General features: G+C 38.6%; 1 protein-coding gene across 1 annotated transcript; it reads left to right on the top strand.

Annotated features, from left to right (window-relative positions):
• Positions 1 to 2,419: 2,419 nt before the first annotated feature.
• Positions 2,420 to 10,731, top strand: LOC122060866 (eukaryotic translation initiation factor 4E-1-like). The gene is made up of 6 exons (XM_042623963.1): positions 2,420 to 2,817; positions 4,329 to 4,494; positions 4,687 to 4,812; positions 10,207 to 10,272; positions 10,363 to 10,457; positions 10,556 to 10,731. Exons 1-5 carry the CDS (start codon positions 2,534 to 2,536, stop codon positions 10,411 to 10,413), a joined length of 693 nt encoding a protein of 230 aa, XP_042479897.1. The 5' UTR covers positions 2,420 to 2,533; the 3' UTR covers positions 10,414 to 10,457; positions 10,556 to 10,731.
• Positions 10,732 to 17,430: the final 6,699 nt, after the last annotated feature.

Below are 17,430 nucleotides of genomic sequence, written 5' to 3'. Positions count from 1 at the left end.
GATCTGGACAATTTGGTTGATTTCAATCTATCAAGACTCTTTTATTGATTGAAAGGCAATTGTGGTTCTAGATCTGTAAAGACTAAAGAGAGCATGGTTTTCTATTTTTAAATTGTCTGTAACCTTGCTATATGTGCACATCTAGCCAAAGAGATTTCTTCATTGAAGTCATTCATTGATTTAAAGGCAATTTGGTTGGTTTATGAAGAATGTTTTACTATGGGTATGAAATTAATGAGATTTCTTACCAAGTAAATGAAGATGACACAGATGATGATAGTGTGATACTGTATCTGAATCTTGTGCTTCATTGACATTCCTAAACTTTGTTTCGTTTTTCAAATAAAGTAAAGGAATACATTGGTCCATCCTCTTACAAAATGCTTGTGAAATGATGGTTTACAGACCTAAATCAGTACTATGCTTCTATTGTTTTTGTCATTTGTAAATACTAAACTTCAGCAGCAACATTTCTGGTGATCCTCTAAAAGAACTGTTCTGAGTTACAGTTATGGACCTTATGGAATTCTGCATGATAATTATAATTTACTAATGTTCTATCCTGATAAAATTGGCAATGCATGGGTTTCAGAGTCGGAAAGGAATCGCATCTATGATGGTCCTTGGATCAAAATTTCATGTAAACTTTGTTGAAGACATCAGGAAGGCCACCTGGTAAATACTCTGCAAGTGCGTTCTTGATCCAAAAACTGATTTGAAGAATGTAACATTGAATGAATAGGCCCTTCCACCCCCTCCCCTCACCATCTTTTTCTCTTTTCCTTTTGGTGTTTAATGTGTGGATTTCCCCTAGGTAGTTCTCCTAGTCTGGGACCAGCCATTGAAAGAAGACTTAGCAAATAGTTGATAATTAATATTGTTCAGTTAGGTTGGCTCCTGACCTAGATTTGTTGGGTGGATGTAGTTGATCAATTTAAGATTCCCATTATTTCTGTGTGATGCTTTGAATGCTCTGTCTTTTTTTTTTTGGATAAAAAACAGGTTCAAAAAGACTGGGAAGCATTGAGAATGGAGATTCTATTGTGACTCCCATTTTTTTTTTCTTCTGTTGAACAAATAAATGCATTAAAAACCGGAAGAAAGGAACAAGAAAAGAATACAAGGCAAGATTAAAAGGCACTATGCCCTGGATGAACAAAGGAAAACATAAAAAGGATCAAAGCTTCACCTTAGGACTGCTAGAGAATGAGAAGGAGCAACAACGAGCTTATAAACAACAATGCCCTAACGCGGTTGGTGAGTTGTGGTTTGCAAAAAGCCCATGCTCATTGGGAGGCTGTAGTTCATACCAAACTTAATACAATGACTACTCTCTATGCCAAACAAAGTGACTTGAGTGTCTTCCCTAATGGAGTTCTTCCCCCTTTTGCTTCAGCTATGATGGTTACCATTTGATTAGCCATGAGAGAAAAATCCGAACATCACACCCATCAGTCGCTATCCATGGACTATGGTAGTGACAAGGAAGAAATTAGACAACAGAGCATTTGTCAAGATGAGACCCTGAGATGCATAGGATTCGCTATGCAGCTCCAATTTGACCATTGACAAGGGCAACCTGTGCCATTCCAGTCTTACCTTGCATCAAGCCCACCGCATTCCCTACCAAGCCTCCAGCGATGCATACAATGTTACACATCCAAACAACCCAGTCAGAAAGCTCAGAACAGAATTTGTTCAATCAAAATTTACTTCACTTTCTATCTTGTTGGTGCATTTGTAGAAGTTGTAAATGAGGTAAGTAGCAAAACTTAGGAACTTCTTTTAATCTCACATTGGCTTCAACACAAGAGTTAGGACGTGGGATAAGGATTCCAAAAGGGAAGTCTCCCTCCTCCCATGTGCCGGGTGGATGTGAACAAAGGGTTATTATCCTTGATGCCAGAAAGGTTTTACTTGAGAATGTCGATAGGCTGTTTCAACCGCTTGACCTGGACTACATCCTCTGTTTATTTTTATTTTTTTTCAATTAATATGATTCGTATCAATGTGTTATTATTTTGCACATTCATGATTGTTATTATATATCTCCATTAACTTATACATAGGTAGGAAAATGAATTGTTTTTCCCAACATCTCTCTGTACTCTCTCTCTCTCTCTCTCTCTCTCTCATTTTCCCTCCTCTCCTTCTAACATCTTTTAACTTGCTAATTTATATGATTGGGTGATTATGCCAGCAGCGGATCCAAGCTTTGAAGCGTCGGCAATTCGATTCTGATTCTTAAGAGTTAGAACCAAAAGGATGGTTCTGGTCCCAACAACCAACATGACCATACAACTTTGGGCCTTTTTTGAGCGATGCCATCGAAACTCACTTCGTAATCCTTATAAAAGAACCGGTCCAAAGACGAGTCTGGGACGGCTACATATTTAAGAGTTAAGACCAGACCTAAAGCCAGAGAGGGGGTTTTGTGACTTTGTCTGTGATTCGAAAGTGGTCCGCTTCTTGAGGTTTCCGCAACGAAAAGACAAATCTAAAGAAGAGCAGCACAAGAAGAAGAACTGAGAAGATGGCGGAGGAATTAGAGAGCGTGAAAGCTGGATTAGGGTCTAAGGTAGCAGAGGAAGAGACTGATGGAGCCGTCGTTGGCGGGGAAGAACCCGAGGAAGGAGAGATCGTAGGGGATGATTCAGCTTCTGCTACGGCTTCGACGACAGTTACACCTCAACCTCACCCTTTGGAGAATTCGTGGACCTTCTGGTTCGATAATCCTTCTTCCAAATCCAAGCAGATCGAGTGGGGTGCCTCTATTCGTCCCATCCACACTTTCTCCACCGTCGAGGAATTTTGGGGGTACACTTCTTTCCTCCTCTCTCTCTCTGCCTCGGATCAGTCTTTTTTTTTTTTGGTGAATTTCATACTGTAATTCCAATTCCTTGTTTCTTCCTGACTGACCCGAATATTAAGAAGAAAGGTAATTGCAGTTTCTTTTGGTGAATTTCATACTGTAATTCCAATTCCTTTTTTCTTCCTGACTGACCCGAATATTAAGAAGAAAGGTAATTGCAGTTTCTTTGTGAAGAAGAAATGTTCAATAAACCTTCCATGATTGAAGAGAAGTATCTGGAAATTATTTTACAAGAACCGATTTTAGGGTTGTGAACTAATTTCTGATTCAGGTAGGGCTCACATCAATCAAATATTCATTGTTTTCTTCTTCTTTGCAGATATGCTATATTTGACGGACTCGCAAATCTGCTATTATTGTTATTATTATTATTATTACTTTTTTTTTTAAAATTTCTTCTGTAGCTTTTATTTATTGAACCTCAGTTTCTTAACAGAAATGTATTCGCAAACTGGTGTTCGGAATCAACTAGAGGAGAGGTTCTTTATATGGCATAACGCATGAGCTGATGTGCTGTAGATTTTTAGATTTTGAAATTCATCGGTTGTTGATTTCCATCATTCCCAAGATTAATAAGATTAATGGAAAATAGCAATGCCCAATTTCGTTATGAAACTCTCTTTTTGGCTCATTGATGTTTCAAAGATTATGTGGTACGAGAGTTCTAGTAGTTTGTGAGAGACTTAGCCCCAACATCTTGGTCTTAGAACTTCCGCAAGTTCTTAATAGAATATTTAATAGCTGTCGGTTGCTATGTTTGGCAGCACATAACCATTCGTGGATGTTATTACATCATCCTTCACTGAACTCAGCATTGGGGGGGGGGGGGGATGCACTCGAGTGTTTCTTGCTTTAACTAAGTTGAGACAGAAAAAAATTATTTTATATTTCAAATACATGTTCTCTTGCATGACTACAAAGAACTTTGAAATGAAGGAGTCTCCACATACATCAGTAAATTGTGTATGGGGTTCTTAACTACTAGGACTGACCTGTTTAAGCCTAATGCTTCACTGTTTGATGAGAAAAACCTTAATCTTTATAGTTCTGCTGTGAAGCAACATCTATCTTGTACATGCATTGATCAAAATAGGTATAAATTTCTATGCATCCATTTGCATTTTTGTTCCCACAAATTTGGAGTCCTGGGTGTGGATCATTTATTTGTACTTAGAGTACATTATCTAGAGAGCAAACACCTCGGGCTCCCATTTTTCCTGCTATCTATTTCAACGTTTAATTTTAATTTTTTAATCTTTTGTTCATTCTGTTATAATTTGAATATGGTTTTGCAATAGCTTCTTTAGCAAATTAATTTATTCTGTGCTAATTTTCTGCACTGGCAATGACTGCTGAAGTTTCCCTTTACCTTCATATCTTACAATGTCTTTCTTCCCAGTTTAATTTTTCTTTGTATACAATTGTGAAAAATTTATTTCATTTGTTCTGCTTTCAGCCTTTACAATAATATTCTTCATCCAAGCAAGTTTGGTGTGGGGGCAGACTTCTACTGTTTCAAGCACAAAATTGTGCCAAAATGGGAGGACCCTGTTTGTGCTAATGGTGGGAGATGGACAATAACCTTCCCTAGAGGGAGGTCTGATACATCATGGTTGTATACGGTATGCTTCTGTTCATTTAGTATAAGAAAATTAAATATTGTCTTTTTGTTTTGGGTGGCTTCAGGACATTCTGTTTTGGGTTTGTACTTCCCTTCTGATTCTCTTTTTAATAGAATTTTCGGCTTATTAAAAAAAAATTGGATGTCAAATGAGCTGTTTATAATTTATTATTTTCTGTGCCAATTTTTCTAGTTGCTGGCAATGATTGGAGAACAGTTTGATCATGGTGATGAAATTTGTGGAGCTGTTGTTAATGTCCGAGGAAAGCACGACAAGATATATCTATGGACTAAGAATGCTTCACATGAAGCTGCTCAGGTAAGTTAAATATATTCTACAAATATTTATTACTGTTACTATCTTATCTTCTGGGCTAATATGATGCTATTTTAGCTGAAGGATAATACATGACACCTTTTTGATTTGGTAGCATATCTGAATCGGATAGAGAGCATCTATGAATAAAATCAATACTTCTGTATTGGGGGCTGATAACATTCACAAGATTGGTGAACTATGCAAGTTCATTACTTGCCACTAGGCAAGCAAATTAATCAACATTTGAGTCTTCACCCATCTAATCGGTCAGATTTAAACAAAAAAATGAAGCAGGAGCAATTCCTTGGACCGGGCTAGATCTGTTTGAGACCCCCCGACCGGAACTGTGCATGAATTGGGATTTGGGTCCAGTAGGTTAATTAGATATCTATTTTGAATTATATTGTAATATTTTTTGTTGGGAAAAGGCTAAGTTTTTTGTTTTGTTGTAATTTTTTTATTGGAAGTTTTAGATAAAGTAGGGGTCTTATTTCAATTTCCTAATTTTAGTAGTTTCATAACTAGATGGAATTTCTTTTCTTTTAAATGTGCTAGTAATACATTGGAGAAGTTGGTGATTGAGAATGAATATGTTTTGAGTTACTGGTGTGGTGTGGCTTTCTGGCCATCATATCCTTCCTCTCTTTTCTCTTCCTGGTTCTTCTTCTCTATCATATTTTCTACCCCTTCGCTGTCCTAGCGGTAACAGTAGCCCATGAAGGCTGAGGTTCATCCCTCTCTTCGCTCTTCCTTTCAAACTGAGAATAGGGTAAAAGGAAATCCTCCCTAGGGCGAACCTATTTCCCTTCTCCATTTGACCCTTCTGTTGAGAGGCTTCTTGCTAAAACCAGATTTGAAACTCTCTCTTTCTCCAGGCCATGTTTCTAAGATTTCGTTGTCAATTTTGGGCTTTAGATTTGATTGTGGGTTGAGTTGATTTAGTCCATTGGGTAATGAATCTCCCATTGAAATTTCAGGCTAATTAAAGGCCTAACTGCTGAGATTCTCCCTTTAGAATTGAGCACTCCTATTGCTAGGTTTTCTTTCCTTCAATATCCTCCCATCCCCTCTTAATTTTGTCTAGTATTTTAGTCATGATGATTTTTGTCTTATCCTCTTTTATTTCATAAGTTAGGAGATGCTATCCCTTGCCCCACTGTTCCTGTTTCCTTTATTTTATTCTTTTGATTTTCCTTATTACCTCTCCCCTTTATCCCTTATTCTTCTCTATCCTTTACTTTGGATTTGTTCCAAGTTTGTCTGTTAACTATAATTTCTAATACTTTTTGTCCTCTCTCCTTTACCTACCAAGTAACCCTTGGAAAATCTGGTTTATTACTAGTTTGCCATTCCCTTCTAATTGCTTGGACTTTTGTTGAATCGGGTTGGCCCATAGTGAACCAGATAGGGTTTTGTGACCCGGGTTCTGCATAAGAAAATGAGCATGCTATATGGGTTAAAAGTGTCTCCAAAGTTGTAGAAAATAGAAACGTGCCACTGACGCACATCATTACATATTAGAGGTCTATTACGTTCTTTTAGCCTTGATCTGACCCACATTACATACTCATATTAGGCTGAAAATTTAACAGTGAGATTGGTACATGATTCTCTGTAACATGGACCCACCCATTTCAACCATTTTTTTCCATCTAGCAATTCATGAACTCTAGTGGGTGACCCTATGGCGCAACGGTTTAGTTGCATTATTGAAACATGTTGGTCACAGGTTCAAAACTTGGAAACAACATCTCATGCGAAGCAAGGAATAAGGCTGTGTACATTTTTCCTCCCAGACTCTGTAGTTGCGGGGGCCCCGTGCACTAGGTTATTACTCTTTTGTTTTCAACTCATGAACTCTATCAAGTTCACCTACCTCTGTGAACCTCAATATTTCTCTTCTTTGTTTATCTAGCAATGATTTTCTTATAGCTTTCAGTGAAGAATGTTTAGTGTTTTATTGTTTGAAAACTAAATCTGGTCAAGGTTCAAGATCTCGATCTCGACACAGGTTTCGCTGGGCAAAAATACCAAGATCTAGTAATTTTTGCTCAGTCATCTCAGTGGTTGGTTTTGGTGGCCATATTGGCTTTCTAGCCCCTGAAACTTGTCAGTTAGTTTATTTTAGGCCTTCTAAACATAGTGGAAATCTTAGTTTTGTACTTTGGCTTTGGACCCTAGGTAGGTAGTCATCGGACCCTTCACTCTAGGCTATTCCACAATCCACACAAAAGTTCTATGAAATAAATAGATTTTTGAAGTTTTTACCTAAAACTGTTCTTGAGAAGAAAAGGATCTCCAAATGTTGATGATGATAATCTCCAATCTCCAAGTGTTGAAGTTGTTAATCTCCACTATAAAGGAGAGATTTAGTAAGAAAAACCACCAAAAGCTCATTTTTTTCTTCATAGCAGTGAGAAAGGCGAGAGCAGTTGAGTTGGGTTGAGTTGAGGGTCGAAATGATGTATATACCCCACATGAAATGGTCTAACTCAATCGATTCGAGTTGAGACCACGATATTCACCGAGATCTCGACCGAGATATTGTACAATTTTCATATCACCTGTGCTCTCATCTCGGCAAACCAAAAAATCAAGATACTAGTGAGGTCTCACCGAGATCTTGAACCATGAATCTGGTAAAGTCACATTTATTATTAACAACATGGGGTTAAATGTTAAAACCAATTGACGACCATTTTGTATTTGTATGCTCTATTCTTTTTGTTTTGCTTGTGATTGCTAAGTTTAACTCGTTCTATTTTAAAATGCATGCACGGTTCATTGGTTCCTTTGCTTCTATCTTCTGATCCTCCCTGCTTCACCATGAATCCTGTTTCACATTTTTGCATCTGCTGCTGCTGCTGCTTCAGCTATCTTTGCTGCTAATGGAGCATTGGCAGCATGTATTTCTCTTGCTCCCGCCCCTTTCTCTTTCCTGTTATTCCTATATATGTTTCCATGCCTTGCAACAATTTTCTTATTCTGGTGGCTATGCTGAAGATTGGGAGCTTGCAATTGCAGTTTTCTCTTGATGCTTTAGCATATCATCATAGATGTCAAGTGATATCTTATTGTGATTATTGCTTATAGAGTATCAAGGAAATGAATTCAAGAGAGGAAAGAACAATAAAGGGGAAGGGAGATTTGAGCAACACAGGTTTCTATTTGTACAGCCCCTTGGAATCATTCTTATCTCAGAATCATCCTCCAGAGTCAGATTGCCTCTGGCATCTGATGATACAATATGGTTTCATTGAGACATTATCATACATATGTAATAATGATGAATTTTTATGCCTATTTTGGTGTTTGCCAAATGTTTGCCTATTAGGTTATGGGTGTATCAAAACTATATTTTTAACTTTTAGCAAGTTATGGAAGAGAAACAAAAGAAGAAGTCCCAGATGAATGTGGTATATATAATCTTTAACAAGGTGTATAGTTAAACTCAGTTAAAGGAGTTCAAATTTACCGAAGATGTGTTTGATGTTGTCTATCTGGTTTTCACAAAATCGCATTCTTTGCTTTTGGCATTATAGCTTCTTTTATATTAGGTGGTTATTGGTAATTTTGAGCTTTGATGTGTTTTGGGATTTGTATATTTTATGGGAAAAGGTTGGGTATGCTGCTGGTATACAGTATGCTAGCACCCACTGTGTCTATCTCTCTCTTCCCTTTTTTGAAATGACCGTCATATCCTTCTTGAATGGTACCCCATCATGTGCCCCCGTTCGTGCTATCCGCTAGTTTACCGTATCTCGGCAGCATACCTATCCCTCTCCCATATTTTATTTTCAAGATGAATCTGGTATATAATCTTTGGCAAGGTGTATGGCCGAACTCACTTAGAGGAGTCCAAATTTACTGAGGATTTGTTTGGTGTTGTCTATTTGTTTTTTATAAAATTGCATTCCTTGCTTGTTGGCATTGTGGCTGCTTTTTATTTTGGGTGGTTATTAGCTATGGGTAATTTTTAGCTTTGATGTGTTTGAGATTTGCATATTTATGTACTTGATGTTATATGGGGATATTTAGTATTAGGGAAAGGTTCTCTGAGCCTGAGGCGTACTGCACGCCCTCTCACATGGGATTATTTTTCGATTATTTTTTAAATTAAAAAAAGTCATTGTGAGAGGGTGTAGAGAACCCTGCTTGCTCAGAGAACCTTCTCCCTTAATATTATTATCTTAGATTCTGACATGATATGCATAGATTAGAAAGTTATTTTTCTATCCTATGCAACCTAGAATTTACTCATATATATGATCTTATTTCTTGGCTAATGTTGAACCTAGGCTACCATAATGTCACAAACCCTAGAGACCCAAGCCCAGTTCACCCTGAGGCAGACATGAGAAATCCCAGCTGGCTGTGGGCTTTGAGCATTTTGGTTGGGTTGGGCTCTGGTTGGGCTGCTGGGGAATATAAAACCTGAGATGAGGTTGGGGTGGCTTCAGCTATATTGCCAAGCCTGCTTCGCTCACTTGATGCCCACTCTGGTGTCCACCCATAACAGTCAATGTGATTGTTGTACTCTGGATAAGTGGTTGTCTTTAAGTGAACCCAAAAACTTATAGGCATCAAGCTCAAGCAAGATTTGAGTGTCTTCTAGCACTTAAATAATTTCCTGTTTCTGAATTGTTGTTTACATCACCAACATTGCATTTGTTGCTGTGCCTTATCTAAGAGTGATTCCCTTGCCATTGAACTATCATCGTATACTGTCAGCCAGTTTATAACCTTTTTTTTTGGGCGGGGGTTGGGGTGAGGGAGGAGGGTTTGCAGTAAATATATCTTGGGTCCAGAATCTCAGGCCTTTCCAAGTTGTGTGAATAAGAACATCGAAAACCCCTGGTAGACAAGTTTGGGTGTTATGCAATGGATCGGGGGGTGCCAGACTAAATTGTCCTGGCTGCTGCATGGGTGTCATTTTTTTTTCCCCTCGATTACCAGGTTTTCATTGTATGTGTACTGCGCTATAAATTGTTTTGACAAGAGGATAATAATATCCTAGCTTGAATACACGCTTCAGATTTTTGGATGTTTAAATTTGATAATGCACTTCCATTTTGGTTTTCTAGGCCGGCTCACTATATACTTCTCTGTGCTTCTACCCTTCTTAGGGAAATGCCTAATTGTTTTTTCCTGTTGCTCTGGAGTGTGTCATTTCCATTGTTTTACCATCACTTGATTAGGGAATGCTATCCACTGCTAACAGTTTAACATGCCAATCAAATTAAAACAAGCATAAATGGCGTAGTATTTTCTGACGGCTAACAAGTTAGCTGCATGTGATTACTGTTAACCTGACTGAGTTAATATTAGCTCTTGGCTTGTCTTGTAATGACTGCATTTATTCTGATTTTAGAACCTGACTTGTTTTATTTGCAGACGAGCATTGGGAGGCAGTGGAAGGAGTTTCTTGACTACAATGAAAACATAGGGTTCATCTTTCATGTAAGATTGTATAATTTTAATGCGTCCATATATGCATCATTTCAGTTGCCTTGAAAATTTGGTGACATGATTTGTTCTGTGAAATTTTAGGATGATGCGAAGAAGCATGACAGGTTGGCTAAAAGTCGCTATTCTGTATGAGTTGAAACCATTCTAATCTGACGAGGACCAAGCTGACACAGAAGGTTAGCTATTAGGAGAGGTGATCCGCATATATTTTTGTCTTTTGAGGCTGGAGTTTTTGTTGAGTGGGTGCGTTGTTTTCTTTTATTTGCTTCTGCAGGTTCTCTGGTGGTAGCAGATTGGCAATTAAGTACCTTTTTTCTTCCTTGTTTTTTTTTTCCCAGTAAGATTAGAGGTGCTGGATACTATTTTCATGGACAGGTGGTGGAATTCTTTTCTTTTCAGTAGAATTGTGGATTTTTTTTTTGTTCTAATGAAAAAGAGTATATTGTATAATATAGTGATGCATCTTCCTACCTATACCTAGGGTTTGAACTTTGAAGTCCATATCTTCACACTACAACTCATCACCTCCCCCCACAACAACCCCCTCCCCCCCACCAAAAAAAAAAATAAAACCAACAAAACTGGGAGGGAGACGAAAAAGGTATGGGAGGGGGAGGGACAGTAGGGGAGAGGCAGCTTTTGCACGACAATGTTGTCATTTTGGTGAGTGAGCCTGATCGGGGATCTGTGGATTGGTTGTGCCATCACAGATCTCACTTCTCTAGTGGAAGGTGCAAACTAAGCCAGGGCTGGACCAGCACGTCATTCTTCTCGGAGCTCACAAGAACAGTGTAATTCTGGTGGGTGAGTCTGATCTGGCGTTTCTGGTTCAGCCGTGCCATCACAAATCTCACTTTCTCCAACTGGATGTTGCAGGCCAAAATGGGCCTAGACCAGCACGTCCAACTGTCTGGAGATCATCAAGGGACGCGATGCAGGGGCAGAGGCAGAGGAGGGGGGAGGGTGAGGGAAGCAGCCATGCAGGGAAGTCAAGAGTGGGAGGATGCAGGATGGTGGTTGGGGGGGGGTTACTTGGCCGGGGAGTTGCAGGGGGCAGGTCGTTAGTGGCGAAAGGAAGAGCGAATCAAAGGATGCTCCAATCTGAATCGTTTCTACTTGCCAAGCAAGACATTGTTGAAAGGAGAAAAATGTTATTTGGGAAACAGATGACGTACACAAATTCGGGTGAAGGCAAAATAGGCAAAAATATAAGAAATAAGTGAGAGAGAATACGAGATACAAGGAGATAAAAATAAAAGCAGTTCTCTATTTGCTAGATTAGCTTTTATGACCAAGTTTGGGGTCTTGGTTAATTGGGAGGTGTTCACCACTTGACTTTGTGGATGAAGCTAGATGTCAAATTTGGATGAGGATGCCTGCCTCTTCTCTTAGGAGAGAAAATAGGAACAGCTGGAACTTCAAATCTTCATTACATGTCTCATGTAATATAATCCATGCACATAACAAAATACCTCTAGCTTGGAGAAAAATGGATATTAATCAAAGTTTACAGATTAGCCAAGGTGTGGTAGTTCCTAATGATATTAAAGAGATTTCTACTGGCTTTCTGATTCAATAACATGATGACAGAACTCATAAAAGGATGATCTTGTAAGATGGACCAAGTGAAAGCTGCATTATTGATAGCAAATTTAGTGATAGGTTCCTATTGATGGAATCGAAGAACCTCCTCATGTATGCAGTTCTTCATTCTCATCTTTTTAGACATTATTTAAAGTCCAATAAAATTGGTCTTTAATTGCCTCCCCTGCAACTATGTTGTTATCTATTGAAATTATCTTCAATAAAATTCCCTATATGTTCATTATCTGCCATTTGATATTGCCCACTACTTAGCCAGATATAACAGCAATAAAAAAACCATAACCGCTATCTTTTGTCGAAACTAGAGGTAGAATGCCAACGAGGTTGATAGCCTAGTGGAAGGAAGTCCTTGCCCATCACTGCTCGAGTCGGCTGGTTATTGGTTTAAGTTAGCACGTCTCATTGTCACTCATTCGTCTTGTGGAAGCGTTGCTTGCCGTACGGAGACTTGGCTTGGAGGCTATGATCACTACGATGGAGCACTCTTTTTTATCTATCAATAAACTAGAGGCACCCCAACCTCAATGTCTTAAGATCCAAATATCCTAAATTTATATTGTAATCTAACCTTACTAGTTTTCAAACTTTTTTTTTTTTTTTTTTACTATCCAATTGGAATGACATATGAATATAGGCATTTGTGTTCGGATGGTTAATCACATGAAACATGATGCATTAACCATGCAAATAGAATGCTCTATCATTGTGAACAATTTAAGATAAAACCTTACGACACATTATTGGCCAAATTTATAAACACAAATTAATATACATTAAACTATTTAATTACATTTGATACACACTAATATCCAACATGATCTTCTCTGTAGATCCCATAATGGGATTTGAAAGTGTGATACTTTGTCTGCTCTTTGAGCTTTTAGAGCTAGAGTATCATATTAGTTTGTTCTCGCCTTTGATGCCTTTGTATATTTAAAAAGTTCTCTCCACCTAATGCTTTAAGGTTTTAGGTTGGATCCTCCAACATATTATCATAATCAATGACCCTTTGTTTCTTTCTTTTATATGCCTTTCTATATGTACAATAACATCTCATCTATTCATATGTGTAGGGAGTGTTAAAAGTTCCTGACCTATAATTTTATATTATTTTATTCATGTTAAGAGTGTCAATTTGGAGTTGAAACCAAAACCAATCGTTTAAAATTAGACCAAACCGAATTGAGGAAGAATTATTTCAGTTTTAGGTTGGACCCTCCAACGTGGTATCAGAACCCATAACCCTTTGTTTCTTTTCTTTTATATGCCTTTCTACATGTACAATAACATCTCATCTATCCATACGTGTGGGGATTGTTAAAAGTTTCAGACCTATAATTCTACATTATTTTATTCATGTTAAGGGTTTTAGAGTTGAAACAAAACCAATCGTTTAAATTTGAACCAAACTGAATGGAGGTAGAATTGGTTTTAAAACAAAGAATCTTTTCCTGGTTCGATTCAATTTCAATTTCAAGGGGTGAAATCATGCGATTAGAACCAAATCAAATTTACTGTTTAGAACCAAATGGAAAAAAATCCTTGTACATATATAACCTATGAAAACCTTAAACCAATCATTCTTGTTGTAGGTAAAAGCCTATCCCAGGGGAGAATAGTCATACATCGGTGATTGAAGGGAAAACCGTAGTTCATATAAAGATTGGAGTCATCACTACCTCATAAGACCTTTTAAAACTATGTGGGCACCAATTAGCCTCCAGGCCTCGAACCAAGACACCAAAAGCAGACAATATCATGAGACATATTCCCTGGCCTCATCATTAGCGCTAGAAGGAGGGCTCTTGATTCGAGTAAGTAAATCTGGCAACATGCTCTTCCCTTCACTTGGGGGCCTCTGTTGTTGGTTTTGCATGTTTTAGGGAAAAATAAATCCACATCAGTGAGTGAAGGAAAAATCGTGGTCCATATAAGGATTGGAGTCCTCACTCTCATGAGGGCTTTTAAAATTGTGTATGTGTGTGTGTGGGGGGGGTACCAATTAGTCTCCGGGCCTCGAACCTAAACGCCAAAAGTGGACAATATCATGAGACATATTCCCTAACCTCATTAGGGTGAAACCTTAAATTATAAACCCTAGTGCGGAGCACTAAACCCTTGGATTCCTTTCTCTCTCTCTCTCTCTCTCATTTTAATCATTAGAATGTATTTATTTATTCATTTTTTGTTTATGGAATAGTACATTTACCCAACTAGTTCAAACGGCTGGTACTTTTTTTTAACTTAGAATAAAGGTGGATAATAGAATGATTATGAACTTTGAACTTCGATGATATTTTGCTCGTTCAATCAATCAGAGCCAAACATGGAACCACTATTATAGTCTTATTACAAACCAATGTATATATAAAGTCTACTTCGATTGATAACTTAATATTATTTGTATTTGTGGCCCATCCATCAATCCATTCATTGATTCCACCAAATGATCCTCAACAGTGTATATAATAATTAGTCATTTTTTAACTCTTTTGAGAAAACATTTTGAAGAACATTTGAGTGATAATTGAGACTTGATGAACAATAAAATTACCACATTTCGCTACAATTCCAAGCTTCTAGCCAATGCTTGTTCAAATCACACTTAGAGTGTCACACCTCGTTCCATACAGAATTGGACCGGTGACCGAGTTGACACTTGTTAACCCAAAACCTGCCAGGATCATTTGATACAATAACCACAACATAACAAACACACACTAAGTCATGCAAATCCTGTATTTCAGCGGAAGTCTTATATGTACATACCTGTAAATACCCAAGAATCTTGATACCAAAATTGTATTAAATAATACATTTACATTTGGGTCCGTAAGCGTGATATATATATAAGAAATACAATTTAAACATCCAAAGCACAAATATAGGTAACATTTCCAAAATAATAAAAAAGAATCCTATGCAGGTATCAGTGTTGCTGTCCTACAACATAACTTTCGCACGGGCACTCGGCATCGTGCCCAAGATCTTCAGGGATCCACCAGTCCTCAACTGGAAACTCCACAGTGGGTCCTGGCTCTAGCTTCTCAGTCGGATAACCTGCAAGATTATCTAAAAATGGTGTGCACGTGGAATGAACTCACTAGTCCAGTAAGTGAAAAGAAAGACCAACAAGCATTTGTAATACAAATGAACCTATATGCATGTAGTTCATTTTATTATCTTAGTCCACCTAAACAATAATTCTAAGTCATAGGTCATGTGCTATTCACAACCACAGTACATGTATGCTCCGGGTACGAGCCCCGAACCCTATCCTGCGATACGCCCATAGGGTTACTGGAGAAGGCCAGCCGTGGGTACCGAAAAGTAAAATGGGCCTTGCCCTGCATTAAAGTAAAATAAGTCTTGCCCTACATTATAAAAGCAGTACGATTGGTCCTCTTGTCATATCACTAAGTTGCCAACAGTCTTAATGATCAGCTGGGCGTACTTCTAACCTCCACCTTTGGTGCACAACCTCGGACTTTCCCTCAGTGGTATACCCAACACCTAAACCCCTGCTCGGAAGGGTCGTAACACAGGGATATGTCATTCCTAATCATATGCTCCTATGTGAGATAGTACGACTGCATAGTACCACTGTGTCCCATTCCATGGGCCACCAATGCATTCATGTCCAAGTCAACTATGACATCTAATCTAGCAAAACATCATATTTAATAGTTTAAAATCATCCTTCTCATATCATAAGCAAAAATAGACAATTAGCAATTAAAGATATTAGTTTATCATATCATAAATGAATTTCATAATGCACACGTCAATGCATGCAATGGCAATCGTGGATGACTAGTCTACATAATAATAATATGATGACATGGCTAGTCTACAACCAGAATAAAATGATGCAATGTCCTCTTTCCACTTATCTAGTTGTGTACTAATATCACCCTTGTACGAGGAAGATCCAACGTGCGTTGACGCGAGTTTCTAGTACAACTTATCATAAAAAGAGTTGGATTTAGTATACCTCCACTTTATGCTCATAACCAATGAGGTATGATGATCCCAATGTGTTTGGAATCACTAGAGTAGGTTACTCGACAAATTTGGGCCCAATTGGGACCTGAGAGGTCGGATTGGTGGGTTAATCGGCTGGCAAGGCACCCACCAGCCCTTGCTCGTCGCTCGACCCAGAGACTTTGTCTGGACCGACGGGCTAGGTTGCCCACCGGTCTTGTTGGCTTTTCAAGCCAGCAACTCTGCCTAGACCGACGGGCTAGAAGCGGCAGGCCAAGTCACCCACCAGTCTTGCTCGTCAGTCAAGCCAGCAGCCTACCCAGGACAGGTGGGCGCTAGATTGGTTGGTCCGATCATTCCCAAACACCCATAAGTCAAAACCGGGATTTTACTGTTCTCTTCAATTCTTCATCCCACCTTGGGGAAACCACTATAGGTCGATTCGATCGCATTTTCCACAAATCTAAGGCTCCAAACCATGATTATAACCTAGATCTAAGGTCGATCCAAAGCCTTAAACGTGGATCTTACCTCTTTGCTCAAGAACATCTCAAAACCCCAAATCTTCTCTTTAGCTCAAGAGATCAACAAATGCTTCACAAATCTTCCTCCAAATCCTTCCTCAAAATCATTCATAAACAACATATAGGACTTCTATTAAACCTTAGATTCACATTCTCAAGAGATAATAATAAGATCCAAAGGATTCCTACCCAAATCATAGGATTTCACTTAGGGTTTCGTGAAGGTTTAAGGAATACCGTCTTTACTCATGTCAAAATGTAGATCTCTAGATGAGGGTCGCTAATCCGGTGTTGGATTCAAGAGATCTGACTCCGACGAAGCATAACGATCATCTTCTTCTCCATTTCTTCCTTCTTCTTCCCTTCTCTCTCCTTCTCTCTCTCTCTCTCTCTCTTCTTTACTTTTCTCACCCATCGTGTAAAGTAATAAATGTGGAGAAAGAAAGGTAATAAATGCTATTTATAGTGGGGTCAAAATATCTAATGACCAGAGTGGTATGTCACACTTGTAGGTCCGACCATCCATGACCACCCACCAGTCGGCCAAAACTTAGCCGAAACATTAGGACTTTCAATGGGGCTCGGCCATGACACATATTTCACTCTCGGTAATCAATTTATACGCATACTTGGTATAAAATATAGCTATATACCTTTATTGTGAGTACATGGCCTCGTGATACGTATAAGTGCACGGCTTGGGTACGCAGACTTATAGGCACTAACTCCAACTCATTTGGTCAACCTGAGTTCAGAGTCCCCTTGCCATCATGTTCCATAGGGTACCCGCCTTGGGTCACTCGGGTTCAGGTCTTGCAAGACCAAATCGAACAAACCGAGAAATTAAATCGGGTTTAGAAAGTAGGGTATCACATAGAGTGCCTACCCACTACCCTTTCCTTTACTTCGCGAACAAGGTGGTCTATGAGCCTTGCTAGCAGACTCTAACTTTTGCTGCAAAATGAATGTGGGTATTTGCATTTTTCAACTCGGATGACTAAGTAGAATCTCTAGTTCATGTATGAGTTATTTGCAT

Source organism: Macadamia integrifolia, chromosome 14, assembly GCF_013358625.1.
Source record: "Macadamia integrifolia cultivar HAES 741 chromosome 14, SCU_Mint_v3, whole genome shotgun sequence".
Classification (NCBI taxonomy): Eukaryota; Viridiplantae; Streptophyta; class Magnoliopsida; order Proteales; family Proteaceae; genus Macadamia; species Macadamia integrifolia.
This window is presented reverse-complemented; position numbering and strand designations above follow the sequence as displayed.

Coding starts and splice junctions, on each gene's coding strand:
- LOC122060866 (XM_042623963.1), top strand. CDS start 2,534: ATGGCGGAGGAATTAGAGAGCGTGAAAGCTGGATTAGGGTCTAAGGTA. Junction 4,495..4,686: donor ATACATCATGGTTGTATACG/GTATGCTTCTGT, acceptor CAATTTTTCTAG/TTGCTGGCAATGATTGGAGA. Junction 4,813..10,206: donor CTTCACATGAAGCTGCTCAG/GTAAGTTAAATA, acceptor TTTTATTTGCAG/ACGAGCATTGGGAGGCAGTG.